The 25,130-nt window shown below is 41.4% G+C and overlaps 2 protein-coding genes across 3 annotated transcripts in view; one reads left to right on the forward strand and one right to left on the reverse strand.

Moving 5' to 3' along the window:
- The first annotated feature begins 326 nt into the window (after window positions 1–326).
- Window positions 327–11,303, forward strand: LOC108494443 (cell death-inducing p53-target protein 1). The gene is made up of 5 exons (XM_017809022.1): window positions 327–406; window positions 6,980–7,098; window positions 9,003–9,068; window positions 10,190–10,349; window positions 10,812–11,303. The coding sequence occupies exons 2-5, from the start codon at window positions 6,993–6,995 to the stop codon at window positions 10,918–10,920; spliced, it is 441 nt and encodes a 146-aa protein (XP_017664511.1). The 5' UTR covers window positions 327–406; window positions 6,980–6,992; the 3' UTR covers window positions 10,921–11,303.
- USP7 (ubiquitin specific peptidase 7) overlaps window positions 6,590–25,130 on the reverse strand; it is a 79,861-nt gene continuing 61,320 nt past the window's right edge. Inside the window, exons 24-33 of one of the 2 annotated variants that reach the window (XR_001873847.1) lie at window positions 24,455–24,563; window positions 24,283–24,360; window positions 23,851–23,951; window positions 23,129–23,228; window positions 22,328–22,447; window positions 20,894–20,965; window positions 20,242–20,332; window positions 16,960–17,400; window positions 11,513–11,517; window positions 6,590–6,603 (exon numbers count right to left, since the gene is read on the reverse strand). Coding sequence is in view for 1 of the 2 variants with exons in the window: in XM_017809021.1 (XP_017664510.1) it covers window positions 17,294–17,400; window positions 20,242–20,332; window positions 20,894–20,965; window positions 22,328–22,447; window positions 23,129–23,228; window positions 23,851–23,951; window positions 24,283–24,360; window positions 24,455–24,563 (778 nt within the window). In the remaining variant the exon portion in view is untranslated. Of the gene's footprint in view, window positions 6,604–11,512; window positions 11,518–14,053; window positions 17,401–20,241; window positions 20,333–20,893; window positions 20,966–22,327; window positions 22,448–23,128; window positions 23,229–23,850; window positions 23,952–24,282; window positions 24,361–24,454; window positions 24,564–25,130 lie in introns of those variants that run through there. The other variant, XM_017809021.1, reaches the window with a different exon arrangement.

Raw genomic sequence — 25,130 nt, forward strand, 5'->3', positions numbered from 1 at the left:
TACACTCTTCTCTCATTGCTCTCAAGTTATTCCTGTGCCACTTCTAATTGTCTTCATCAGCTTCCAGGTTAACACAAAGGAACATTTCTGGGATATCAGGGCAAAAAAAAAGAAAAAACCCACCAACAAAAACAACCTCTGGTGCAAGCCTGTTGCACAGCATTCCTTTGGTGGCAGAGCAGGTGTGAGCAGTAGGCTGGGACTGAGGCAGAACTGGGGTAATTATACAGTGCCTACCAACTGACTCCCATCTGCAGCTGGATACACCACTGGGGCATGACAGCAGGTCATGTCACTGGTCAGGTGTGTGTTCCTTCCCCACACACAGCCACAGTGCAAAGACATGGAGGAAGGGATCAACTTTTGAAGCTTTTTTCCTCCCCAGATTCACCAGAGCTACATAAAGGTAAGAGCTTTCAAATCACCTGGGATCAATACTGTGTTTACTCCTTAGGAAGTAAAGAAAGGGAGGTGGCAAGGGCTAGAACAGGCAGTGAGCCCGAGGAGTGTGACAGCTGTGGCTCCCTGTTGTAAATGTTAACTTATTATGATTAAATTGTCAGGCTCTCAAAATCTGCAAGCCTCTCTCACATTCCTAAAATCTGGAGGCAAAGATTTTTCTCAGGGTGTTTTATCTTTCTCCTAGAACAGTTCAGAGGTGGAAAAAAGGAAAAGGAGCTTTCTGATAAGGTGGAAATGAGAACAGTAATAAGAATGGAAAGTCAAACTAATGAAACTGTTTTCACTATAGGAAAGGACTTAACTCACACATAAAAGCAGGGCAGACACCTGCTCTCTTCAAATGGATATTTATTCATAATAACTTTGTAAGAGTTGCTAAACCAGCTCCAGATGCTGTATGAGATGTTACTTGAGCTGTTCCATCAGTTTTCAATTGAAGGACAAGTTATGGACATTATTTTTTAAAGGGTATGAATGAAATGCTGGCTACCTGTGATTCAATGCTGTTTGTTAAGGAATGTTTATCTATACAGGAATCATATGAAAAGATATCAAACATCAAATTTTAAGGTAATAATGAAGTGCTGGAAACAATTGTGTAAGGCTGCCCTCAATTCTGACAGCTAAGAGGGAATGTGAAAGACACAATTGTGTCAATAGAGGAAAAAAGGCTGAATCTAAACTGGGCATTTCCCACTTTCTGTGCTCAGGTTTTAAGGCACAACCAAATGTGACCATGTCAGTGCAGAATGGACACGGTGCCTCTCTGACACAGGATTTCCATACACAACAAAGCTGAGCAAAACCAAGACTAATTAATTTGCTCATCGTCACTGTTGCAGAACAGGAACTGAGCCCACCTTTTTTTTCCCCCCAGTCCAGGTTAATGCACAAACCACTGGACAATACTTCCCTTTAGTGGTTAGTACTCTATTTTTGGAATGGTAATTAGGGAGGGACAAGTTCTAATGCAATCCCAAGGCTCAGCTGTGCTCACCCTTCAGAGTAAGTGCCCTTTAAATCCAAGTGAAGTTGGTCATCTGAAGGGAACAAGAGATTATACCTCAAACAGTAAATTAAGGAACAAGATTTAAGCAATACACCTGGTTTGCATCAAAGGTTAGCACAGAAATCAGTGGTGGATCTTATTTGGTATTTTAACTAATAACCTTGACAGCAATATAGGAGTGGCTAATAAAATGTATGACTGAAGAAACAAATTATGGAAGTGGAAAATCTATTATTCAGAATGAGAAAAGTTAGAGACCTGCTGTGACGGTATTTGTATGTGTTATAAAGTTACAAAGCAGTGCACTTAGAAAAGCATATCAGGAATTTCAGCTCCAAGATGGGAGTTCATTAGAACAGAATGACATTGGAGGAGAAAGACCCACTGCTGGTTAATGACAGCATAATACAAAGCTCAGCACCATGTGCCTGTGGAAAAGGAAGCAGTGCTACTGGATTATTCTACAGGCAGCATTTCCACTAAACACAAGATGACATTCATACCACTCTATAGGCTGAGGACAGAGCTCCTTGGCCATTCAGAGAAAAGGAGGATGAAGTCACTGCACAGAAATGAGAAGGACTCAAAACCTTGCTTAGCCCTGTGAAGGAAAGGCTGCAGAGGAAAAGGAATGCTCTCTGGGCTCTCTTGAGGGGAGAAGGTTGTTCTGTAAAAGCTTGCTGCTGGCACAATTACACACAGGAATAAACTACCATCAATAATTTTAGACCAGGAGGTTTGTGAGAGTTTACAGTACTTTGAATTGCTTTCAGGTGAGAGCAACAGGAGCAGTAAATGTACTGAATTATAGACTGGAGCTCCCTTCACGAAGGATTAACCCAAGACAAACATCTGATGTGGGACAGGACTGGAAAATCCAGGGAGTCCCTGCCTGCCCAGCAGCCTTGTGAGCCCAGGGAGGCAGGGCCAGGCTGCTGATGTGCATGCATGAAGGAGAGAAGGTTGTCTCCAAGAAGGAAAAAGCAGAGAGCTCTTTCTTTCTCAGTAGAGCTTAGTTCAGTAATATTTCACTCTTCAGTATATGCTGCCTCATCATTTTGTGAACAGTGGTTGAACTCATTTTACTCTACATTTCCATGTAAGCCATAAAGACTTGGATTATACATAAATTATACATAAATATCTCCCTTTCTACACGAAAGCAGGAGAAGCAGTGGCTACCCAGTGACTTGATGTGTTGTGCCCTGCCCCCTGGCTCAATGACAAAAGCATTCTGATGACTTCAACAGATCAACAACCCCCTTCTTTCACTGACCACTTCCAGCACTGACCTTACCTGTTGGGTAGTGAGCCCATGCAGTCAACAGACAAGCCAAGGGAACCAGGTGAAGAGTTTGCAATGAGAAATATGGTGCCTATTCCATTGAATCCCACACAGCTACATCCTCTCCACTTGAAGAGGCTGATCCAGACTTAAAATCCAGAATAACTGTAGCATTGAAAATTAAATTCAGGAGTAAGGAATGGGGAATTGGCAGAGTATCCTTCATCTCCTTGAAGAAGTTGTCTGCTTCAGGCACACTGAAAAGTTTTTAATGTCCAATTTCTAATTTGCTGGCAGTAGTCATCTCTTTTAACTTCTATTTTAAAAGTAAGAATAGACAAATACCTGAATGCTGCTCCCCAACTATGCTTGTCAGTATTAGAGCTGGAGCTATTCCTTCTTGGACATCTAAAAAGCCTTGGCCCATTGTCAATTTTACTTTAAATGACCAACTCAGGACTAAAGGGAAAAGATCTCTCCTCTGAGGAATTCAGGGTTTCATTGCTAGCCAAAAACTAGAATTAACTGCTTCAACCAAGTAAAACAGGCATTTGATATTACTCAAGCCACAGACACAATTGTATGGCACCAGTGGCATTTTATGGCCACTCTTTAAAACATCAGAAATTTAAATTGTCTCATAAACCCAGCTGGAAGGGCTAAATGCCCAGGAAAACATTAAACTAGTGATGGCAGGAGAACAAGAACACATTACAGCAAACTGAAAGCCTTTGGACCAGCATCCTACAAGCCAAGAGGTCACTGGTGAAAACTGCTATACCTCCATAAAATGTAAAGATCCCTTACTATAATGTTTTAATGTTAATCTTCCAAAATACAAAACTTTTGAACATATTACACTGCTTTCTTCAAATACCTGAATCACCTAATGTTTCCTCACAAATGCCATGTTCCCTTTTTTGTGTCTCTGAACCCACTCTTACTGAATGGCAAACCCCAGACTGATCTCAGCTGGAGCTGGAATGGAGACTAAACACTTTTCTTACAAATTCACTGCTTGCTGTCCTGCCTAAGATCCTGGATGCCATCCTTGATAGCCACATATGAATCTGAAAGGAGAAGAATTGGCACTGCCCAGAATTTTGATTTTTCAGCTGAACCCCCTTTACAAGCAGAGATGACAGTGCCTGTGCCTCTCTGCAGGCACTTGGAGCTAATCCCATCGGTGGGATTATTCAGCCATCAGGGACACTGAGGAGGGGAATGCAGAGGTGAAAGCTGGAGAGTGGGGCTCTGCTGTGGAATTTCGCAGCTCATCAGCTTTGCTTGCCTGCATGAGGCCGATCTTCACACCAGAACACAAGACTCTGGAGCAAACCCAGAGAAAGGTGATGGAAACTGCTTGTCCATTCTTCCCTAGGATTTGTCCTTCCTGGAACATAAAGGCTTTGTCATTTCCACCTTATTTTCCCCGAATTGGCTCTTTGTGTACATGCCTCAGGGTGCGATTTGCTTCTTTTTTGTAAAATACTCATTTCCACAGGACTTAAAGTGAGTTTTATTTTCCAGTGCAAACCAGCTATATCCATGTGTAGAAGAGACTAAAACTTCAGAGGAGAGAAGGCAGGCACTGAATTGTTTTGGTGTTCTTGGCACTATACATTTCTGCCTGCAAATCGAGCAGTCTGCAGTAGTTTGAGTCAATCAGCTTCAGATAAACCAAGGCCCCACTTCAGGAGAACACAAGGTCTGCCCTGCCCTTGCAGAGAGCTCTGTTTGCTCAGTGTGACTGCAAAGACAACTCACATCACTTCTCAAGCTATTAAATGTGAGCCTTCTGGATGTTACTGGATTCTGTAGGGAAGTTTATAGGGCATTTTCCTACTCTTCAGGAACTGCTGCCTGGTATTTCTCCTTATGACTTTTTCCTACAGAGCTACCAGCAGTGCAAGATATGGGTTGTCTCCCATATCTTCCTCTCCAGAAGATGATCACATCTGAAAGAGAGGAAAGTCTCTAATCTATGGCAACAACACTTACAGGTTTGGAGGTCACAGCCCCAAAGAGCTCTCGGGCATCATAGACATGGTTGCAACCAAAAACTGAGAGTAACCACTTATGTGCCAAATTAAAGAGTCTACTGAGTTGTATAACACACCCTAGAAAATCCTTTTCCTGGACCTCTGGACTTCCAGCAATCAGGCCCAGAGGGTGTCTAACCCCCTGGTACTTTCCCCCAAGCAGGTTGAAGATGCTCCTGCAGAAGCCGAGGTCCAGCTGCCCATCCAGCTCTCCCAGCTCACGTGGTCTGGGACAGGTCCTCCATCCCAACACACAGAGCTACTGGCAGCACTATAAGAAGCACTTAACAAGACACTGAAAGTGAGCAAATTCAGGGCACCGACTCTGTCCACAGCCCATGGCCCAGAGCTTCTGTGCTGGTGGCTCCAATAGATCAAACACAAACCTGGCACCCAGTGCGACTCCCACACTATTCCCGGCTCTGCTGCTGATTCACTTCTGCATCTCTTGTCCTACACATTTAGCTGGTGATATTATCCTCATACCTCACTGGGTGGAGCCAGGATTACTCAGTGTTTGCTTGCACTCAGCAGTTAACTTGACATGCTCTCACTGCGTTGTTCCCTCCTACTCTGTGCCTCATGCAGCCCTTCTGCCTGGGCCTGGATGGAATTCAAAAGCCCTTTCCTCTTCTTCCTGTTTCACAGTGAGGGAGATGAATTCTGCAGAAGTGTCACCCAAACTGACACCACCCAGTATTTAGTGTGTGGTGCTTCAGTACCAAGACAGCAATAAGACAAAAACTTGAAGACTCCCTGTAATTTTATCCTCTAATCCTTGTCCCAGGGGAACAGCTCTTGGTCAACACTGGCTAATGCAACATTGTCTATCATCACACTCCTGAACCCAGTTACTACTGACACACCGTCTTTCTCCTCTGTATGTGATTACTCCCCCTTGGATCTCACAGCTTCATCCTACCCAGTTTCTCTTGACTCTTTTTTCTTCTCAGTGGGATCCTTATGAACCTTCTACAAAGGCCTGTTAATACTTCTGACATTCCCAGTCACCTGTTTCACCTCCTTTATAATAAGCATAGTGAGATACACCTTTCTCCATCCCTCCTCTCCAATCCATATATTAGCAATTTTTCCAGCATTTTTGGCCTTAACATGGCCAATGCTGTATTTCTGATTTTTTTCTCCACACCATCCTACCTATTCCCTTTATTATCCATTCTGCTGCCATTTTCCATATCACTTCCCATTCATCCAGATTTGTGAAAATTACAGCACTTCTTCCCTACTAATATTTTCAAATTCCTCAGTTTCTACCTCCCTAAAGGACTGATGTTTTATTTCAGCACTACTGATCTCTGGTCTTTTGTCCTTCCCATACATATTTCCCCCTGAAACTGCCCTTCCTTGCTGACCTGTGCAAGAGGCTGAAACTTTCTTCTGCAAAGGGCTCTTGCAGTTAATGTTAGTAGGAAATCAGCTAGGAATAATTAACACCTTTCCATTTACAGTGATACAGTAATACAAACACACATCTGTGTCCTCTTCTTCCCACTCTTCTTTCCTGTGAGGAACAGCTCCTGCTAACACCTGCAAAACACACATTTTGTGGCCTGATCTTGTTCAGAGCCTCAGGCAGTGCAGTCATAGGTAGCAATGACATTTCCCAACAAAAGCCTGTCACCTACCGATGAGACAATAGTTTCACAGAACAAAACTGGGCATGATAACGATGGTGATAAGGTTGCACAATAACCCAAAGAACGACTGATCCAAATTGCCACTGATTGCACTGACTTAGTGACACGTGAAGGTTTTTCACAAGTGCTCCTAAGTGTGCTCTTCCCCTCCTTGATTAGTTTGATAATCCACAGGGAAAAAAAAAAAAAGAGAGTAACTTTTCTGCAAAGGTAACACTTTCAGTCACAAGTTTACACACTGTGAATAGTGAATAGTTTTCTGGGGGAATATTTCTAGCTTTCCAACACAAAGAAATATGTAAAGATGTTATTTTCTGCTCTTCCTTTACATCTTCCTCATCGTGAAGTGTAACAGGAACTGACTGCACTTCAGCCTACAAAAAAAGCCAGAGTATGAGAACTGCTAATTTGCCCCCAAGTAAAACCTGAGTGTGAGAACTAGGAACTACAGAGATAGGCCTTGACAAACACAGGGCACTGAGAGTCACATACTGTAGATTTTATTTTGCCCTACTTTTGGCAGGTGAACTGCAGACATGCCCAGTGAGAAGGGACGGGTGGAAATCCCTATGATTATGTATGAACCTCACCAGGATTCCTACAGGCAAGAACCCTCTGCGCCAGAGTTCTGCAGCCAGGAGGGTAAGGAGGCTTCACCAGGGGGTTGGAAAGAGCATCTGATGGGGGTTGTGTGGCAAACTGATGGTTGGATCCTGAGCTGGATCATACAGGACCCAGCCTTGCCAGGACATGATGGGTTTAGGAAGCTTCTGTGCCAGAATATAAACCCCAGGGTTGGGGTAGGCAAGCTGGTGGGATCTCCTAATAAAAGCATCATTTAAAATGGCAATAAATATTTTTGTCGGTCTAGTTAATAATTTTTCAAACTGCACATGCTTTATTGGAAAGGGAATTGCAGTTGTATCTCTACAATAATTTCATCTTATGAACGAGCAGATGTTCAGCCAGCAAACCTTGTACGTGGATGGGCTGTGTCTTGCTTAAACTGTCACCCAGTTTTCCAGAGGACTGGCCTTTTCCCAAGCTCTCCTGCTGACCAGAGCTGCCCTCCCTGGTTGAGTCAGTTCTGCCCCAGGCTCTGTAGGGGCGAACAACCCCTCCCCATGACTGAAGTGCTGACAATTCAGCTCAGAGACTTCGAGTGGGTGCCGACAGCTGCTGCTCTGCTGGGTTGGCTTTTCTCTCTGAAACCAGGCAGCGCTTTCACACCTACACAAGTATCTCACAACGCTGCTTTGTCTTCTGCCTCATTGAAAGACACACAGATATACTGCGATTGTACCTTTGTTACCTTCCTGCTCTTGAGGGAATTGCCCTTTACCGGGCAGGACTGGAGAAAAAAAACAGAGTGGGAGGTCAGGTGGTGACTAATAAGGCTGGATGTGTCGGTACTGGGCCTCTAGAGGGGACTAATTTTCAGAGAATTTTACTCTGACCAGCTCTCTGTAAATATTTTTTGACTGGCCTCTTTCTAAACTCAGAAGGGATTAGAAGTTGGGGAGAAAAAGTCTCACTTGTGAGCTACTCAAGCAAAGGACGGGCACCCCACACATCTAATGCTGAGCTGCAGTGTCCTGTCCTTGTGCAGGAAGCAGGTCCCTCACAAAAACACACTGAGTGGTAACTCACTTGTACTAAGCACATTCCTTTCCTAGATCAGAAGGAAATTATTTAGTTCTTAGTTTTTTACAATTTTTTTTCTCCACAAATAACACCCCGTTTAAAAAAAAAAAACCAAACAAAAAACTCCCTCAAAGCCAAAAACTGAACACCCCACCACCACCATGAAACCCAAATGCCACTGTAAATCTCTACCACTCCTGGAAAGGCATTCAAGGAAACACTGCTAACTTTTTTTCAAGTTTGCCATTGCATTTTGTCTCAGTCTGGAAAATTCCAGTTTTGTATCTCACTTTGTGTCCCTGTGGGCTTGACCAAACAGGACTTCTCATCAGACTGCCCTCCTGCTCCAGCCCAGTTTAGTTTGATACCACCTCCACGCTATCTGGCTGCAAACCTTTTCACATGAATTTATTTTGAATTTCATTTATTCCACCTCAGGTAGGCTGACTGCATTCTTAATTTGTAAGATTAGTAAAAGACCTAAAAAAACTTGAGGTCTCTTAGTCACCAGCTTCCCTCTTCCTAAAAAACAAAAGGACTTTTTCCTAGAAAAAAGAGTACAGTGCAATTAGTTGGCTAGAAGCTGAGGGCAGATACAGCTCAAACCAGAAAAAGGTTCTAAATACTAATAGCAAGGGTAGTTATCCCTGACATTAAAGGTAGGAGACAGCACCAATTGCCTGATGGCATTTGTCTGTTAGAAGCTGCTTTGATGAATTTCTTGTAATTACTGAAAAGGTGATCCAGAAAGTTCCTCTATATCCTTCAGATCTCTTCTCCAGAGAAAACATGATCGTTTATCAGTCTTAAATTAAGACCAGGTATCATTCCAGTGTTACCCCGGAGCAGGTGCAGCCAGAAGCTGTTTGCACTCACATATTGCCCTACTTTTCTTTGCACAGGGGGTTACGAGTACCCTTCTCCCCCACCTTACTCCTACCGAGAAACCACCACCATCGAGCAGCCAGGTAAGTGCCAGGGGACTGTGTTTCTGACAGTGCCTGTGGTTCTCCATGCTAACAGAAGGGAAACAGTTCCAGTTTTAAAGTCAACAGAGAAGATGGGAGTTTTCTGAGCCAATCACAATCTAAGAAGCTTGAAAATTTCCCTAGAAATGTTGGAAGATAAACTGAGAGACTCGGACTTGGTTTTCCAGCATTAGCCCATCTATAGAAGTACCCATTTTTTTTTAAAACCAGCTAGAAGCCAGGACTTTCAGAACAAATCATTTTAAGTCCAGTGTTTCTGCTCTACTCACCTTTATGGAAGTGGAGAAGCTCAAAGGAGGTGCTTAGGAAAGGCTTCAAAGAATAGTCAATAACATCTCATACAGGAGGAAAGAAGACGTGATACATTTTTTAAAATCCCTAAGATCAGAAGGCAATTAAACTCAGACATGCTATATCCTATCTATCCAACAGATGATACCTTCCCACTCCTCAAGTTTTGCCTCGGGCTACAGTGTGAAGTTGTACCCTAAACTTGTTTAGGATCATTAAACCAGTATTTTTTTACTGAAAACATTTCTGAAAAAATATCCTTCGTGTACCTACAAGTGCCATGTCCTTCAGGGAGTCCAACAGTCAGGTTCAAACTGAGAAAACATGAGCCAGAGACTTTATTAACTGGGGACAGCACCAAGGCCAGATGGCATTTGTATGTTAGAAGCTGCTTTGACGAATTTCTTGTAATTACTGAAAAGTTGATCCAGAAAGTTCCTCTATATCCTTCAAATCTCTTCTTCAGAGAAAACATGCATTTTCCTATTATTTTAAATATCAGAGGATAAACTCTCAGTGTCAGAGTACATCCATCAGTGGGTGAGGGTGGAGTCTGCCTGACTGTGGGGATTATCCCATAGGCCATTCCCTGGATATGTCCCTATCCAAGTAAACACTGGCTGTGTATCTTTGGGATACGCAGAACAAGCAGTACAGTGATTCCTATGAATATACCTGCAATTAATGGTAACACAGGTGCTGCATTAAGCCATGTTAAGAACCTACATTCTCCAACTGAGATTCTGTATCTTGGAAAGTATTTCTTGTGCTTCTAATTTTGCTGCTTCCCATTTCCTCCTGAACTCAAGTTTACTTGGTGTCTCAGCCCCCGATCATCGTAGCAGGGATCTTCTCAAGCAAACCAACATCCACAATATGTCCTTCCTGCCGCCAGCACATCACCACCCAGGTCACCTACAGACTGGGCAAGCTGTCCTTCCTCCTGTGCACCAGCCTGTGCATGGTTGGGTAAGCTTTCATGTACATTTTGCAGAGTAGCAGAAGGCTAAAAAAAGAGTAATTAAAAATAAAAGTTCTAGCTAGTGCTTATGTAGACAGTTTGCCCTTCTCTACTTGATAAGAAGACATTCTGTCCATTCTAGATACAATCATCATGGCTACAGAGGATGCAAACCTGCTAAATTTAACCCAGTATGTTATTACTTTTCAAAAGACAAGCAAAAATTATTACAACATTGCCTACTTCCCTACTGCAATTTAGAATCGGGCTCAGAATCAGATTAATGCATAAGATGTCAGCGGCGAAGAAGATTAATTTTTGGAAGATACTTTAAACATTAATAGACTTGGGAGAGAAGTGGATTTGTGCAGTGAAAAGACAGACAGAATAAGGCAGAGAAAAAGCACAGCTGTGGGCAGCAGAAAGAAAAGCCAGTGAATCATCTCTGTCCATCTCCCCTTTGGCTGTAGGTGCTGTTTTGGATGCTGCTTCGTACCTTTGTTTGTGAAGATCTTCAAGGACGCAGACCATTACTGCCCTTACTGCCAATTTCACATTTATAGATACAAAAGACTGTAGAGACAAAGTTTATGCAACCAGATGATGTAAAGTGTCCATTTCCCAATGGCAAAAGATTCGACTCATAAAACTACTGCTAGAAAACATACAGAGGGGTATGTTTAGGTTCTGCAGCTCCCCTGCTGGTGAATCCACCTGGTAAACTCCAGTTTACCATCATATGATGGGACTGACTTTAAACAAAAAGCCTTGAAGACTAATTTACAGTGTCACTTGAACTTATGCTCTATTTGATTCGGTGCCCTGAGCTGTGAAGTTACCAGCTCTTGAGTACTTCAGCACTAGTGCTCCTTCTCTCAGATCTCCAACCCAGCTGGACACAGACTCCTCTGGACCTGCCAACCCACCAGTACCCGAGAGGTTTGGACACGCACCTTTTAGAGAAGCACTCACCTTCTGTGCACTGGAACTGACTGGTCGGGATTTCATTTCTCTCTGCTCTTCTTTCTACGGGACCCACCCCTGCAGGGCTGTGGGTGGTACACTGTAGCTGATTATTTATTAACAAAATGCTAAGTTATGAGACTGTCTTTGCTCTGTTATAGACGAGGTAAGAAAATAAACCTGTTATTGTTAACAATGCTGGCAAAACATCTCCTGTCTGCATTGCTTCCATGACCCGCTGCACCCAGAGCAGGTCACACTGGGACACCTTTTTACATTAACAAATCAAGATACAAAAGGCAAACACATAAAGAAGAAAAATCAGCAAGCACAGCTTGAAAAGAATCACCACAACCACAGCACAAGGCCCTCATTCTACCTCTCTGCGTTCCCACTGCAATGCATCATCTCCCAAACCAGGACTTAATAGAGACTTTAGATTTTAAAGATCTTTTACAGTTCTCATCTAAAGTCACTTACCTTGTGAAATTAAATATCTCCAACTACACACACAGAAGGTGCTCAGACCCTGCTCAACACTGACAGCAGTAGCAGCTGCTGCTACTTATTGCTTGCTGGAAAAAACAAACAGAAGAGAAGAAACGCCCGCATATTTCAATGTTTTAACATCATAAATGCTTTTATGTTGGCGGGATGGGCGGCAGCGTCACTGGGCTGCTCCCCTGCCCTGCTCTGGGCACAGGGCCTGCAATATCGGGCACTTTTTAGTGTCCAAACTTCCTCAGCCAAAACTTAACAGGACGGTGTTGGATCAAACGCCGTGTTTTGGCTGTTTTTTCAGCTTCAGCCATGAACCAGGCACATCCCTCAGCAGCTGTTCAGGTCAGTCCTTCAGCGGCCCCTCCGTGCAGGGAGCTGAGGGCACCTCCAACACCAACCCCTGGCCAGCAAGGGCAGCGGGGACAGGGGACACCAAGCAGGGTCAGGGACACTGGACAGGGTCAGGGGCACTGGGAAAGGTCAGGGACTAGGGCAGAGAAAGGGGATACTGGGCAGGGTCAGGGAACACCGGGCAGAGACAGGAAAGCCAGGCAGGGTCAGGGACACTGGACAGGGTCAGGGAACAATAGCAGCAACAGGGGACAATGGGGAGGGTCAGGGACATCAGGCAGGGACAGGTACACTGGGCAGAGACAGGGACACTGGGGCAAGGTCAGGGGACAGCAGGCAGAATCGGGGATACCAGGGCAGGGACAGGGGACACTGGGCAGGAACAGAGGACAGAGACAGGGACACTGAGGCAGAGAAAGGGGACATTAGGCAGGGTCAGGGGACACCAGGGCAAGGTCAGGGGATACCAGGCAGAGTCAGGGATCCCAGGGCAGACAGGGACAGTGGGGAGGGACAGAGGACAGTGGGCAGGAACAGGGGACAGAGACAGTGACACCAGGCAGGGACAGGGGACACTGAGGCAGGGGAAGGGGACATCAGGAAGGGTCAGAGGCACCGGGCAGGGGTACCACTGTCTCCTCTCCTCCATCACCTGGCACTTCCACACAGCGAGGGCAGGTCCGAACAGGGGTGTTGGATGCTGTGGGTGTGAAGGTGGCCATAGAAATGAGCTCCTGGAATGGCACTGCCCACCAGCCCCGTCATCCTAAACCACCCAGCACTGTCTGCACTGCAAACCACCTGTACTGAACTGGTCCCACATTTTAGCTAAACTAGGGGGGGTATGCCCACTGCTTTTTGCTTCAACAAGTACAGAACTCCAGCAAGTACAGAACTCCAGTCTGCAGACTGTGAGACACAAAAAAAGCACACTTGTATCAATATAAGTAAAAACTGTTAAACTACTTTCCCTGTCCTACACGACACCCAGACCCAGCACCCCCAGCCTCCTCAACCCAGGCCTTCACTCTACCAAGGGTCAGTAACTCTCCCTCCTCTGGTCACCCAACCTCCTCTGACCTGATGGAAAATCATACCACAAACCATCACCCCCACAGGCAGCCATGCAGATGTCAGCCCAACAGGTTTTGTACCATTTCACACATTTTTTCAAGATGTTAAGATTCTTCTCCATTTTAAAATCTGGCTGTGAACAGCAAGCTTTGCTATTAAGTAGTGGTAAAGAACACATCAAGTTGGTAACATTCACCAGGAAGGGTGCAAACCCCAAACCTACATATATATATAATTTCTTTGTATATTCATTATTTAAGATGTGCAAGAGGTATTTAACAGTAGTTAGGACATTTTTACACCACTATTTACAGGTACAATAGTTTACACAAGTATTTAATAAAAAAATAAAGGCTTCCAGGCACAGCCTGGAGGTTAGCAAATTTAATTTGCTGCTGTGCTTGGTACACAGCATTACCTGGAAAGAAATTAAGTCGAACACAGATTTGAAGCCAGATTTGGACATATCACATGTGAACACTTTCCCTTTTTCTGACCCTAAAGACCAGGTGGGTTTAAAAGCCAACAGTAAATGACACCTCACTGCTCACACACCAAACATCAACACTGTCCACCTCAAAATCCAAATGTTTTCGTTCCTTTGAGAAAAAAGGAGGGTTCAAAACTTGGAAATTGATGTGCAAGTCAGCATTTACCTTCTGGCCAGCTCTTCCTACACTGTGAATGTCGTTCCTGACACACAATTTGTCTGAATTTTGCAAAACTTATCTATTTGATCTAGCCAAAATCACCCTGACTTCTGAGCGACCCATCCGCTGCCACTCCCAACCCTTTTCCAAAATGAAGGCACGAGACACCGATGCAGTGTTTTACCCTGGGCTATTTTATTTACAATATATACAAGTTCCTACAGAAAACGATTTCTCACAGAGGATATTAAATAGCAAAACCACGGCGTAGCTGAGCTCTGGGCACGGCCGCCTGCAGCCAGCACGGCGCCTCGGGCTGCTCCGAGCTCCGGTGGGATGCCGGGCGGGATGCCGGGCGGGATGCCGGGCGGGATGCTGGCACGGCAGCTCCGGAGGGGCAGCGGCTGAGGTAGATCCAGTATGCGGGAGGCACTCGCGCTCTGCTCATCGGCCGGGCCCTCCGACGCCTCCTGCGGCAGCACTGGCTTGTCCCTTGTGGTACAAAGGGTGCTCGAGCTGGCTGTCACTCTCTAGTCAGCAACTATGTCACCGGTGTGATTTGCTCAGATTTCACAGAATGCTTTGGACTCCTTTAGGATAAAAGGCACTATGTAAATCTACAGGAACAACGCTCGCTATTGGCGGAGGGAGGATTCGGATGGGCCGTTAACATCGTGTTGCTCTGATGCTTTGTACCATGAAATTACATCCTTATTGCTTAACACTTATATTACCATTAGCTGAATTTAATGCATTCACTGTCTATTATCCAGATAGTTCCAAAACCTGAATGAGGAAATGGAAAGCATGGCAATTTTGAAGACTGTGTTCTTGTAAATTTTTTAGAATGAACTAAACAAACATACTGCACCTGAGAAAACCTCCTGTCTTCCTCTTCTCTTCATAGGTGTGTTTCCACATTTGAATAACAAGTTTACTTGTGCTCCAAAAAGAATTATTTCTTTTTTCATAAAATCCTTCAGTTATTGAAAACTGCATATGGAATGCCTCCAAGTATGGACTTCTTCAAACCAGTGTGGGAGTAGCACAAATACTGCAGCACATAAAATCTAGTCATCTAAAAACCAAAAGGCACCCAAAATCTACTTTGTTAGCGGCATTTTCTTCTGAAATAGGAAGGATTGTGGTTTCTTAAGATATTCCCTAAAAGCTGCCAACATCCCATAAATTAATGTGAAAACGTAGTGACATCATATACAAGCTCAATTTTATATCAGTCTACCATAACACTAAATTCACAAAATATAATTAGGGCTTACTACTGCTGACCAGAGCCTCTGATTTCACAGAAACAGTCTGAAAACAAATCCTGACATATAGTGAAAGTCTGTAGAGACAATCCATGTACCAGTAAAACCACCACTTGGACGGTGTAATTCTCACCAGCTTGATGGAAATACAAACCAAAGGAAAACTTCCTCCACTTAAGGCATGCCAGTCAAGCACTTCCCTCTATCGCTAACCTACACACTCAGAGACAAAAAAAAGTAAACAACTAGTTTGCTTTGACTGGAAATAAGAAACAGTTAAAAGCACTGCAAGATACAAACTAAAAAGAAAACCAAACATAGCTAAAACTTGCACTTTCTGTTTTGGTTATGAATACAGGGAACACATTACGGAGGGAACCTATTACTCTATGAAGAGACCTTACCTTTAGAGACTCCAGATTTCACTTTACACCATTTATAATATTAGACTTGAGAATCTGGACCACAAAATTTTGTACAGGCAGGCAGAGTCCAGTCTACCACGAAGACTCTACTACAAGCTTTACAAATGAACTAGTAAAATAATTTTTCCATTTGTCATTTGTACATGGCTCCTTCCTGGAAAACCTTTTATTTGTTAAGCTCAAATGTGACTAGTTAGGAGGTAAAAAAACCAAAACACAAAAAAAACCTCCAAAACCCAAAACTATTAGACAGAAAACCCCGCAAAGTTTCCCCAAAACAACCAATGAGGATTATACAATTGTCAACACTTAAGGAAAAAACCACACCTTTAGCAAAATCTCACGAATGAAAACGTTTCCCAAAACTCTATTTCCAAGGAGAGGAGAAATCTTCTTCAATGTCCATGTCATCACTCATCGAAAAAAATTTTATAGAAAATTTTATTCAACATACAACATTTTCCAGCAAAAAAAGGCAATATACAGGAAGAGGAGTTGTACACTGCGGCTACAGAAACAAAATAAAATACTGGAAAAGAATGTAAAATTAAGTGTGAATTGCTGATTCTATCTTTACTGCACTCAAAACTAGACACGCGGCTGGCATTAGCTCCAAAAGAAAAGGAAGCAGTCTGGGGACTGAAATAAAACTACACACAATGAATATCAACATCAGTGAAATTCACTTGCAGACTCACCCAATAAAATTAACCTCCAAGTGTTAAATTGTACATGTTCATTCATTAAATATACAATTTCTTTTTTCTGTTTTTTTTTTCTTCTTTTTTCTGTTTTTTTTTCCTCCTTTTTTATACAAAGTCAACAGCTTACTAAACACTAGTGAGCATGCCCTCTGTGCTAAAAGGCTAGTTCTTGTGTTTTCCCCATCTCTTCCCATGGTAACTAAATTAATGATATTTATAATCTTTTCACTTGCTTTTGCCAACTTTTGAGTGTCACTCTATTTGCCAGAAGATGGCATAATAAATTGCAACAGTATTTATCAATGGTTTGAAAATTTCATCAAAAGACCCAAATATCTCTTTTTTTTTAGGACTCAGGGCATCCACTTGGCAAAACGGGATGCAAAGTATTGACTAAATTAAATGAAAACTAGTTTATTAAAAAAGATTCTATGAAGCTGGAGGAGACAAAAATCCCGAATAAGTGCCAACAATGTACACAATGAAGTAGAGATTGCTATTTATTGATGATGTGAGTTTGTTTTTTTTTTTTTGCATTTACAAATGCACAAAAATGTCATTTAAAGTATAACTGAAGGAAATAAATCTGATGTGAGTCTAAACATAAGACTTACTAGCTGCAGTGATGGTGAACACCACACTGGGAAGGGCAGCCAGTCAGCTTATGCCATCTATAAACGTACTACAGACAAATAATTTTGCCAATGTCAACTGTTCTACTAAACTCTTCCCTCATTATGCTGACAATTGCCTTGCATTACGTTTACCATAAAATAACTCTCATTGGCATCCAAGCTTTTATAAAAACACCTTCATTTTGCTCAAAAAGGGCAGTCAATAGATACAGAGAAGCCAAACTGAACAGCCTCAACAAAATAAAATTAACATCAGCAGCAAATCCTCTTGCTGAAGACTTCAGATATAGTGCACGTGTACCAAAGTTCTACAGTTGTTAAAAAGGTGCACACACACACTTATGTTTGTCCCTTGCCTTGACAATCTGGTTAAGTAAGTCAGTTATGGATTTTAATAGCTTTTTCAAGGTAAGTGTAGCGACTTCTCTTTGGGGCTTTATTGAAATGGTCAAGCCCTAGCCATGGCCTTGGATGAGACATGTTGCCTAGAAAAGAAAAGAGAAAAACATTATTGAAGTTTTAAGACGACATTGGAACATTTCTGTTACACAAAGTACTTCTGTGTGCCCTGTTCACAGTTTGCTGGGAATCACAGGGGAGGGAAGGAGGCTGCACAACAGCCCTGCAGTCCACAGCCAACAGGGCACTTTCCTGACCCCACTTTCCTTCCAACAATACATTTTACAGCTGTTTCTGCATCAGGCAGCTGTTTTGTCCCTTCTTCAGTCACTTACAGGAGTTTACAGCAGTGAACTGTGTGCTAAAGCAAGAAAACTACTGTTAAAACCTATGGCCACAGGCATATCAAGTACCAGCTTTCACCCAAGTGCTGAGCCTGTTTCAAACAGGGAGGTTTCCATCATCAAAATGTGGCAACCTACAGCATTCACTCTGTTGTAAGTTATCTCTGCTATTTTAAGCTAATCTGATCACCTGGTTAAAGTGGGAATATTTGTTAAATTCATGTAAAATGCAAATAATGTTAATGAACAAAACATGTAACTGACCCTCCTCTTTATTTTCTGAGAAAAAACTGTAGTCATATTTAGATTGCAAAGAAAACATAGATTGTTTCACTTGTTCAACCTAATATGATTTTTTCTACTGCTAATTTTCATGAAAAGCCACAGTCCACACCCTTCTTGCAAATGGAAGAAATACTTTTCTAAGATGTCCTCAGTTCAGAGCATCACATGTTCTCTGAAGTGAAATGATAAAGGCAGAAACTAAAGCACACTCTTACATTCAAAGCCATCAACTGCAACCACTAAAGCATTAAACCCTTGACCTTGTTCATTGCCTGCATCTGCATTTTGGGATCGATTCTCTCAGTCAAAATTATTTGGTTTTTTGCTTAACATAATGGTCAATGTCAAATAAAAAGAGAATTGCCAATCTTACTTGAATGTTTTTAGAGAAAAACAATTAAGTCCTACATGGCTAGTGCCAGCACAATCATTTCTATAGTGTACCTTGGCAAAAGCAGAGGGACACCATTGACATCAGCTATGTCAGATTGAGAAATGCCAGACTTTTGGTTCCATCAGTCTACCATGTGTTAGAATTTGGTATTTGTACAAATTAATTCTATCAAAGTGTATTATATCAAAGGGGCAACTTCCCATGAACTCTAAAACCTTTTACTCTTACATTCCCTACAATTCCTACAAATGGTTCAAGTTTTCCCTTTTCCCTGTTCTGTACTTTTGCCCTGGTTAGTTTTTCGTGTTGTTTTGGCAACAGTGGCTCTTCCTTGCTCACAAAGTCTGACAGTTTGTTTCAGACTATTGCCTTTCCCTCCCAGACCCAAAAGAGATGACTCCCAGAAAACAACCAGGACTCTGCTTGCTCTGGGCACACCAGAGAGAGTTTATGTGTCCATGGAGAAATGTCCACCTCTAAGTTCATCTTCCAGAGACTCCTCACAAGTAGTGCAGAGAGAGAGGCCCCTCCAGTGACACACTCCTGGGCTCACACAACTTGTGCAGCTGTGAGTGGAGGCACTCACAGTTTTGGCAAATCCCCTCACAGCCATAAACCCAGCTGTGCAACACAGACAGCAAGAGGACTTTATGCTGGGTTCCTGCTAAGTACTCAGTAATACTACAGGTCTAACCCTCTGCAGGTTTTGAAATAAATGGACAGTTACAGGATTTCTTTACAAGTGTCACATAAATCCAGAGCACAGCTGGAAAAAATAGGAGGAAGCCTGACCCTAGCAAAACCTACCAACAAAAACCAGAGTTCCTAATTGTCAGAAAAATAGAACTGCAGAGAGCAAGTTGTCCTCAAACTTGTTCCTACTAGACAGAGCAGCTCACAAAAGAGGAACACTCAGCTAAGCTAGGACAAAAAAACCCCATGAATTAAAGGCTTTCAATGGATCCCTGACTGTGGATTCAAAGGGGCCATTCCCAACTGTAACACTCAAAAGAGGAAAAGGCTAGATTTAGATTAGATGTTAGGAAGAAATTCTGTACTCAGACAGTGGTGAGACACTGGCACAGGTTGCCAGAGAAGCTGTGGATGTCCCACCCTTGGAAGTGTGCAAGGCCAGGCTGGACGGGGCTTGGAGCAACCTGGTCTAGTGGGTGGCATCCCTGCCCATGGAGGGGGTTGGAATGAGGTGGTCTTTTAAGGTGCCTTCCAGCCCAAACCATTCTATGATTCTATGAAAAGACTACTGTGGTGGAACTCCTGAAGGATTAATCTGGTTTCTCCCATGTGTAAATTCCTCAGAGAACACATCTTTAAATATCAGTCAAGCAAACAAGATGGCAGACCATCCAGAGACAAATGTAGAACAGAGCTGCATTTGTAGCTTGGGGAATCAGCTCTTAGGAAAAGAAAATCAAAACAGCATCTTGTAATGTTGTAATGTAATGTTCTTGTTAAGATTCTTCAGATTCATTGCAGATATCAAGAATGAACAATATCCTTCCATAAGGATCCATAAGGATCAAACGTTCAAGGGAGCAGATGGACAATAACAATAAGGTGCAAGTGACACTGTAATTCACTTCTGTAAAGTGTGATATACTGATATTTGACCCATTTGGTCACTCAAATGCAATCTTTTAACTCTCAAGGAAACAGATTATTTAGTTACTTATATGCCTATAAAGTACATATCCTCAGACTAACATATACAATTAACACTGCTCCCTGTGCATGCAAGTGTATATAAATACTTGATTGGTTACTACATATAACATAGGCCATGAACAAAGAGTTTCTGCATCCTGAGTTAAGGATAATCACATTTTAACAACTGGCAGAGCAACTTCAGCAAGTCAAAAGAATAGTGAGGTTGTCTAAAAACTTACCAGGTTGGGACTCAAAATCTTTCAAGTTCACTTCATACTCATCTTCATTGAGATACTGGTGTCGGCCCATCATTACAATGGCAAATTTAAACTGTGAAAAGAAAAGGGAAAAAAACAACTGGTAGGACACCACATTAAAATAAAGCTTCAAATCTAAGTTCATAGTATAACTCACAGCTGGTTATAAGTCATATTCTTTAGGGGTTGTAGAAGGCCAAAGTATAAGAAAAGAAAAAAGTCTTCACACTGATGGTGGTGCTGCTATAAAATACAGTGTCAGGACGTGGCAGAATTCCCATCCTTGGGAGTTTACAAAGTGCAGTGAGGTAAAACCCTGCACACAACCTGACTTAGAGCCAAGTTCTGTTCTGAGCAGGGATGTGAAGTGGGAGTGGCCTCTAGAGGTCCCACACCAGCTACACTTTTCTGGGTCGCTTCAATGTCTTGCTGAGTATCTCTCTTGATGCAGTACAGAAACACTACCCCTACCCATCCTACCTAATTATTCTTAGAAAAAGCATAATTTCAGTCAAGCAATCGTTCTATCAATCAAAACCTACACTTATCCCAAGTCTGTGGTTTGCATACTTACTAAAATAAACTCATTTAGGGTCTACAGTCAGCAGTAAAAACTCTCCTAACTTGAAATTACCTTTTCAAATTCTTTTTCTTGTATGTCCAGCATTGTCTGAATCCGCTTCATAACCTCTCTGAAGTGTTCACCCTAATAATTACAACAAGATTTTTAACGTTAAAAAAATCTAGGAAAAACAAGGGAAGCTGCTAATATTTCCTGCTTTGAGCTTCATTGAAATATTTTGCCCTAATCTCTCTGTTATTTACAAAATTACACAAATGTCAACATCATTCAGTACCATATGGAACAACAGCAGGCAACCTGCTATAAATTCAGCAACTTAAGGTTAAAAACTTAACTTTTAACTTTTTTTAACTTTTAACTTAAGTTAAAAGTCTTATTGATTCATCATAATGCAAATTGCCCCATAAAGCGACCAGGCATTGCCAGTGATATGTGCAAGTCAGGTTAAAGTTAAAAATCAAAGATAGAAAATAAGCAGCAAAACAGGAATTTGGGGGAAAAAACCAAACAAACCCACAACATACTCTTGCTAAGCATATTGCTACTTTTTGTAGCATGTTTCTGCTTACTGTCTGTGTAAACTGCCCAAAAAAGTGATGAATGGATACCATCAACTTAAAGATGAATAATATGTATCAACTGTCATACACAAAGAACTGCAGTGCAAATGGTTTCCACCAGAAATCACTATAAAAGGTTTACTCTACAGTGATCAAAAATACGGAAATTAGTAAAATTCTATGACGTAGAGAGATGTGGATGCATTCCTTATTGGCAAATCTTTAAAGGTAGGTAATTTTCATACAAACTAATTTACATGAACCAGAAAAAGTTTAGAAGCAAATGGTCGAGTGCCCCCAGAAATACACTTTGATATTAAAAGGATCAGTGTGACATTCAACTGGAGCAGCACCACAGAAAAACCTGAGAATTTAAATTTAGCTTTCAAAATTAGCTTTCACTCTTGTATTAACTTCCAGCCCTAGAAGATAAAGCACATCAAATTACAGAAGTTATGAAATGCAAAGTCATCTCAGAAAGAGCTGAAGAAAATAACCTCATTTTCCATAATCACCTGTCTCAGTAAGAAGCTGAACAACCACGGCCTGGCCAACTTTTGCCAACAAGTTCACACTGCAGTTACTACAGTGGTATTGGAAATAGGGTTCTATGTTTGCTGGGGGGTTCTGCAGGGGGCTGGGGAATGAGGTAGTACTGATTTAACAGCATTAAAAGTCCTTGTCTGAGGCCAAATACCTGCTTTGTGGATATTGCACGGGCTCACTGAAACACTGAACAATCTGTACATGCAAAAGGGAACTGAGATGGTGAATGATTTAACCATAAAAAAGGCAGAGGCAGGGCAGAACCTCCTATACAGGTATTTTCCTATACACTTGTTACACTAATCCATTTCTTTGACAGTACTTTAACAAAACATCATCAGTACAATCCCACAGGGAGAAAAAGGGAGGCATACTGTACCTGGTGTATCCTCAGCAAGAATGGAATTCCAAATGTCCCAAAAACCTCTTTGTGGAAATGTGCCACTGTGATTAGCATCTCATTTTCTTTATCTATATCTACCTGGTCCAGAGGAATTTCCTAGATCCAGACACAGAATTAGGACTGCAATCAGCTAAACTTCCCCCAAAAGTACCTTATTAAGTAACTAAAAGCATTTTTGATGTCTTGTTACTGATGTAAAACAATTCTATTTAAAAACAGTTAAAGGAACCATGTTGTTTGACAGTCTTTTTACAAGAGTCTTCATTACAATTTACATTGGAAACTTTTTTTTTTTAAATTTCTGATCTTTCAGGCAGGTCAATAGATCTGAATGATGAAAGAAAAAAAATCACACTAAGTAACAAAATTTGCCTCAGGAAGCTCAAACTTCACAGATAAGGACACAAAGTCTTCTAGAATATATAAGTGGGTTCTAAGAATAAACATTTATATCACGAGCCCTCAAACAAACCTTGGAATTATTGCCAAGATACTAAATGTCCCATGGACAGGCCATTGCCAGGCCCTCACATATTGTTATAATAAGAATGTATAAAAAATTAAAGAATGAAATAATTATAGGGAAGCAGACGGAACAAACGAGGATCCTTTTAGAAGCACTACCTTTAAAAATACATATATATTATCATGTAATCTAACTTGCTGCAGGCATCACAGTATTTGAAAATGGAAATCTAGAAAAAGAGAATTCCCACTTGGAGAGGGTTTCCTCTCTCAAAGTCAAGTTGCAAAGTTTCTTTAAGAGAATTTATTTACCTCTATTCGAAACGTTCGACTTGTGGCAGGTGACAAACACTCTAACAGCTCATCTTCCTGATGGACACCAATTATTTTGTAACTTACAATTTCTAGCAGCCTTAAAATAAACAAAGAGGAAAAGCATTTTTAAAAAGTAAATTAAAAACCCCAAAACAATGCAACATTTCTGCCTCAAACCTTGAGAATGATTAGTGCAGTCAGGATGTAAAGTGATGCTACTTCTTTCTTTGTAAAACTTTAAATTCAGTCTTTAGTAAAAATTAAGCAGTAAAGCTACAAGAGCTTAAATTACTTCTGGTTCATGGCAAAAAAGCCAGTACATGCCATTACAAAACAAGGCTTTTTAATATAGATTGCTTTAAAAATTCTCTTTACATGACCTCACTTTTAACTCCTGTAACTCCTAAGAAATGAATAGAATGAAATGCTTGAATTGGAAACAATTATTAAATTGTGAGCTAACAAATGGAATTGATGAAACTTATGCATCTCAAGGACATAACTTTATGAAACACAAAATAAATAATTGTATACAATTTATATTCATAGTTAATAAGAACTCTTTTTAACAGTGGGAATCTGGAAGCTTTTTATTTTTAACACAGTATCAGAGTTAATTTGTTAATAATACTTTCTACAGTATTTTAAATTCTATGGATATTTTTCTGCATAAAATCCACATGATCACATAAAAAGAAATCAAAATTCTCCAGCTTTACCTTAATTTCCCTGAACCTTTTTCAGAGAGTTCTACAACTTTTTTACATTCTTCTAACAGGTCCCGCACACACCCATGCTTATCTGGATATACTGTTATTTCCTGGGGAATTTGAAACACAAAAATCATTAGAAAATCTGAAAATGGAAAAAATCCCACATTAAAACACAGAACACGCTGGATTCTTCACTTCATCCAAAATTCACCTGTAAAAGACAACAATTACTAAAAATAACACCTATGTTATCTTCAAAAATTTTTGTTAACAGACACAACTTTTTTTTCTTTGTGGATTTTTTCTTGTTGTTTGGTTAGTTTTTTTTACATAAGGTAAAACTTTGTTCTAATTTTGTGTTATTCAGGGACAGTGTGTGACCCATAACCACAGCCATACCAGTTTTGACACAGAAACAACAGCAAGTGCCTCACTCACCTCTTCCCTAAACTGGCTATTTAGCCATATGCATTTAAAACTTCTTCTGTTTTCAAAATCAGTTATTTTCATTTTGAGCTAAAGAAAGAAAAGAAAAACACTTTAGGCATACTTTGAATAGGGCAGAATGATTTTTTTTTAACTCACACCAGTAAAAATAAAAGACTCTTACCTGTTGATAGTAGAGTTTTTTCGGTTGCCTAGGCTTGAAGAACTGCAGAAGATCTCTTAAAGTACCTTCATAATTATGTCTAAGAGGATTACCAGGGCCATCCCTATAACTACAGAAGGAAAGAGGAAAAACATGAGTATGTTTTCCCAGTCCATCTCTCCAAAATCCATCACTGCTCAGTAAATGGAAGCACCAAGAACACTTTTATTGCTGGCTTCCAGTTTCACATAATTGCTACCACAGCCTAAGCAGCACAACATACAGAGCTTTAGTGATTTTTAAACACAGCTGAGCTGTGGGAACAAAAAAACCATTCACTGTGTGTGTCAACTCTCTTGGATGTTTACAAGCTCACCCTCAGTGCTGCAGGGTGGCAGACCTGCATTCCTCTGGAATTACTGGTATGGCAGCACATGTTTTAGATTGTGGAAGGCTAATTTGCAGAGCCACATGACACAGCAAATTCCACAGTGACCACAGCACTGTAAACTACAAAGAGCTACTCAGATTCCAAGTCTCCTTGATGAGGAAGGGAGATACCCTCAGGTAACTAAAGAGCAACCTACACTTACATGAATACAAAAATATGTAAGCTTTGTGGGTGCATTATTCCTGCAGCACATACAGATAGCTACCAATACACTGTTTTCTGCTAGTTTTACACAGACTCAAATCT

The sequence above is a fragment of the Lepidothrix coronata genome, unplaced genomic scaffold (genome assembly GCF_001604755.1).
Source record: "Lepidothrix coronata isolate B3197 unplaced genomic scaffold, Lepidothrix_coronata-1.0 Scaffold24, whole genome shotgun sequence".
In the NCBI taxonomy this organism is placed as follows: Eukaryota; Metazoa; Chordata; class Aves; order Passeriformes; family Pipridae; genus Lepidothrix; species Lepidothrix coronata.

What these genes read in the sequence shown, in the direction of transcription:
- LOC108494443 (XM_017809022.1), top strand. Translation starts at nt 6,993, where the DNA reads ATGCCCAGTGAGAAGGGACGGGTGGAAATCCCTATGATTATGTATGAA. An exon ending in CACCACCATCGAGCAGCCAG is followed by an intron (nt 9,069 to 10,189) that starts GTAAGTGCCAGG and finishes CCTGAACTCAAG; the next exon opens with TTTACTTGGTGTCTCAGCCC. An exon ending in ACCAGCCTGTGCATGGTTGG is followed by an intron (nt 10,350 to 10,811) that starts GTAAGCTTTCAT and finishes CTTTGGCTGTAG; the next exon opens with GTGCTGTTTTGGATGCTGCT.